Raw genomic sequence first — 3,824 nt, 5'->3', positions numbered from 1 at the left:
ACACACACACACACACACACACATACACACACAGAGTACAATACCTTCATATAAACAAATTTCATAGACTCCCTGCCTGCTGCTGTTCATTCATCTATCACCAACTCATTATCTGGCCCTCACCCAGAAGGAAGAATCAGTCAATTTATAATAGTAACTCAAAAAAGAAATGGAACCAAATTGCTTCTTCCTTCCTTTTTCTTTCCTTGTCAGGACACCTATAAGGCACTTTTCCCAGATAGGTTATTCCAAAAAGAAGTTCAGACGCACCACGCAAACAATCATGAGGACATCCCCAGTGTGGCTCCCTCTCCCTTCTCCACCTTAATGGCCATCTTAACTGGGCAAACCACCCTTTTGCTTCCAAGGCTGGAGATTTGTGCTTATGTTCATCAGAGATCCAGACAATTAACAAAGAAGAAAGTCCACCAGTGAATCAGCTCTGAATGCAGTGGATGTTCTTGCACAAAGATCTGTTCCTTCCTTGATCCACTGCTATATAACTCAGCTTGTGGATTTTCTTCTTCAAAAATAGATAGATATATAACCTTTATTGTCATTTTCTCCTATGAGAACAATGGCACACATTAAAAATGCCTTTTAGTTGCTTCCTCTCAAAGTGTACACATACATAACACATTATTTAAAACATACTATATACAACATATGTATAGACCTACACCCTTACACATAAGTAACATAAATATTATTCACTGTCCATCTTGAATACATAACGGAAGGAGGACGCTTTAGCATTCACAAGGTTAATACTGTATGGAACAAAGCTGTGACTGAATCTGGATGTTCTGCTTCAGATACCACAGAGCCTCTTCCCAGAACGTAACAAGGAAAACAGGTCATGAAGAGGATGTGTAGTGTCCCAGACAATCTTGGGTTCCCTGTTCAAGCAATGCTTACGTGCTGTGTTCTGGATGGATGGAAGGGAACTGCCAATGATCTTTTCAGCCATCCTCACCACTCTCTGCACTGCTTTCCTGTCTGAAGGAGTGATGTTTCCAAAGCAGACTGTGATGCTGTATAACAGGATGCTCTCGATTGTCCCTCTGTAGAAAGTGGTAAGGACAGGGGAAGGAAGATGTGCTTTTCTCATGCGATGCAGAAAATGCAACCGCTGCTGTGTTCGCTTCACCATTGTCTCACTATTGAGTGACCAAGCCAGCCTACTTGTTAACTGTACACCCAGAAATTTGATGCTGGTAACCATCTCCACAGGTGAATCATTAATGCGCAGAGAAGTGTGGCTGTGCCTGCCTTTTCTGAAATCGACAATGATCTCTTTGGTTTTCCCAGTACTTAAAACTAGGCTGTTTTCCTTACACCAGTTCACCAAACCCTCCACCTCGTTGTGGTAAGTACCCTCATTATCGTCATGAAGAACCTTTGTCTTGACTCTTTGGTGACCAAGATTCCCATATTACTAGGTTTAATTGCCAGTCCTTAGCTGCCTTGTGCTCTACTGATACATTTTTAAATTGTGAAGAGATGGTGTCACATCCAAAACTTGTCACACTACATAAATAAAATGAAAGTAAGGGATGCAGAAGATGATTTCTTTTTCTTTTAATGTTATATCCTATGACTTCCCAATGTAAACTGATACTGTGTGGAATTACTGTGTAGAGTGACTGTAACAGCCACTATGAAGGAGATACAGCAGAAGACTAGCAGACCACATCCATGAACACCAACTAGCAGTGAGATGACACAATAAAACTCCTTAATCGTATAACACATGGATAGACTCAACCATAATTTGAATGGGGAAATGGTCAGCATCCTTGACCAGGTTATATCCCAAAGTGCAAGGAAATTCTTGCAAATTTGGTTTTCAGACTAGTCAGCCATAAACAGATACATGGAGATGTTAAAAAGGAAGCAAAGAGGCCAAAACATTCATTTTTGGAATCTAATTTTAGTAGGCTTTTGACCCCACTCAATATGTGATGTATTGAATGTGTAGTAGGCAATGCAGTCTTTTTGAACAGGACAATAATTCTTCTTGTTGCTGTTTCATGTAGATTAAAACCATATTATTTTATGCACGAAACATACGTAAAAGCACTTCTGCTATTTTTCTTGCTCTTTCTTGCATCTTGCTCTACCCTTTCAAAAATGATAAAGAATTGAGTCTGATCAGCCTTTCAAGTGGGGTTCTTGTGAGAAGAATGCAAGTTTACATTTTCAGTCCACAATGCTTGTAAATTTCATCAGATCCAAGCATTGGGGAAAAATATCTGAAAAACAATAGTATTTTGAGTATAGGAATTGTTTTCTGTAGTCACCATACAACTTCCATTTCCAAATCTTCTCTTAGTTACTGTCAATCATTCCTGGCATCATTCCTTCCTTTTGCAAAATCAACCGATTAGCCAATTAAATTCATATATCTTCCCCTACGCAGAGCTTCTGTTTAAAGCTCTGAAAATGTGAATAAAATTTCAATTGTTTAATGATCCTTGGACTTCCGGTTTGAATTCCTGTGCCGATGGCGGCGTTTCTCTTCGCCGCCCGCTCCGAGGACGCGTAAAAGCCGCAGGAGCAGCGTCAAACAGCTGTTCCACGGCTTGGAATCCCCTTCCCCGGGCAAAGGGGAGGGGGGAGAGTTTCCTTGATAGGGGTAGAACTCCCGAGCTCTCACAGTTTTATAGCTGTGGGGGTGGAGGTGAGGTCCCCCAGAGTCAAGGATTTCTCCGCGCTTTGGGCTGCCTCCGTTCTTTGAACGAAGCCAGGCACGGATTCAACCTCTGCTTATGGGAGAGCGTGAGTAACTTTTGTGAAGAGACAGAGCTACCCAGGTGCTTGGGAGCTGCACAGATATGAGCCTTCAGCTCTGATTTCAATAACTTCTCCATTGGGATTTAAAGTTTAAGAAGAAAAAAAAAAGAAAAAATGGCCATGGAAGGGCGTTTTGCTCTTTAATAGAGACTTTCACTTATTGAGAACTTTCACTTTGGCTTTCACTTTCTGCTGGATTACTATTGTTTCAGAATTATTGGTACTGTTGGGGTGCAAACTATTTGTTTTTGCTTTTTGTGGCAGTTTTAAGAAAATTCTACTGGACATTGTATTTTATAAATTGAATTAGAGAAGAGGGGAAGAGAAAGCAAAATGGCTTCAAAGCGTGGGGGAACTTTTCCTCCTCAGAAAGGCTTGAGCTCTTCTTCTCCAGCTGTACAGTTATCACAGCAAACAAAACCTACTCCCCCACCTTCTCCTCCACTGCCAGCTTTAACATTGAAAGACTTACAAGATGCTTTAAAGGACACTGTTAAATTGTTTGAAGAGTAACTTGAGGAGAAACTTGAGGAAAAACTTGAGGAAAAACTTGAAGAAAAAAATGTTGAGTTGAGAGATGATATAGTGTTTGCATTGCAAGCTTTGGCTGATAATGTAGATCGTGTTGCAGGGCGGGTGGAAGATGTGGAGGAGCAGATTGAAGTTTTGGATATCAGAATGGGCAAAGTGGAAGAGAGTACCGATATAAATCAGAATGAGATTCTTATGTCACAATTTAGAGAAATGGAACATGCGTTGAGAATAAGAGGATTATTGGAAAATGCTCAAGAAAAATTGGAGGAGGAACTTATAACAGAATTAGCCTTGGTTTTGTCCTGCCAACCTGAAGAATTAAAGAGAGAAGTGGAAAAAATGTTTAGAGTTAACTCATGGGTGGCGAGACAGAAAAATCTTCCAAGAGATGTTGTGATTTATTTTTCAAAGAAGTCAATTCGTAATGAAATTATTCAGGCTTTTTATAAACAAAGATTTCAAATCTTAGGCCAAGATGTGATAATTTTAAAAGA

General features: G+C 40.1%; 1 protein-coding gene across 1 annotated transcript in view; it reads left to right on the top strand.

The window, feature by feature from the left end:
• LOC107294292 (disintegrin and metalloproteinase domain-containing protein 20-like) overlaps positions 1 to 2,044 on the top strand; it is a 5,251-nt gene extending 3,207 nt beyond the window's left edge. Inside the window, exon 2 of the mRNA XM_015823514.1 lies at positions 2,040 to 2,044. Coding sequence (XP_015679000.1) covers positions 2,040 to 2,044 — 5 coding nt within the window. The remainder of the gene's footprint in view (positions 1 to 2,039) is intronic.
• The last annotated feature ends 1,780 nt before the right edge of the window (positions 2,045 to 3,824 follow it).

Source organism: Protobothrops mucrosquamatus, unplaced genomic scaffold (assembly GCF_001527695.2).
Source record: "Protobothrops mucrosquamatus isolate PMUCROS unplaced genomic scaffold, P.Mucros_1.0 scaffold1897, whole genome shotgun sequence".
In the NCBI taxonomy this organism is placed as follows: domain Eukaryota; kingdom Metazoa; phylum Chordata; class Lepidosauria; order Squamata; family Viperidae; genus Protobothrops; species Protobothrops mucrosquamatus.
This window is presented reverse-complemented; position numbering and strand designations above follow the sequence as displayed.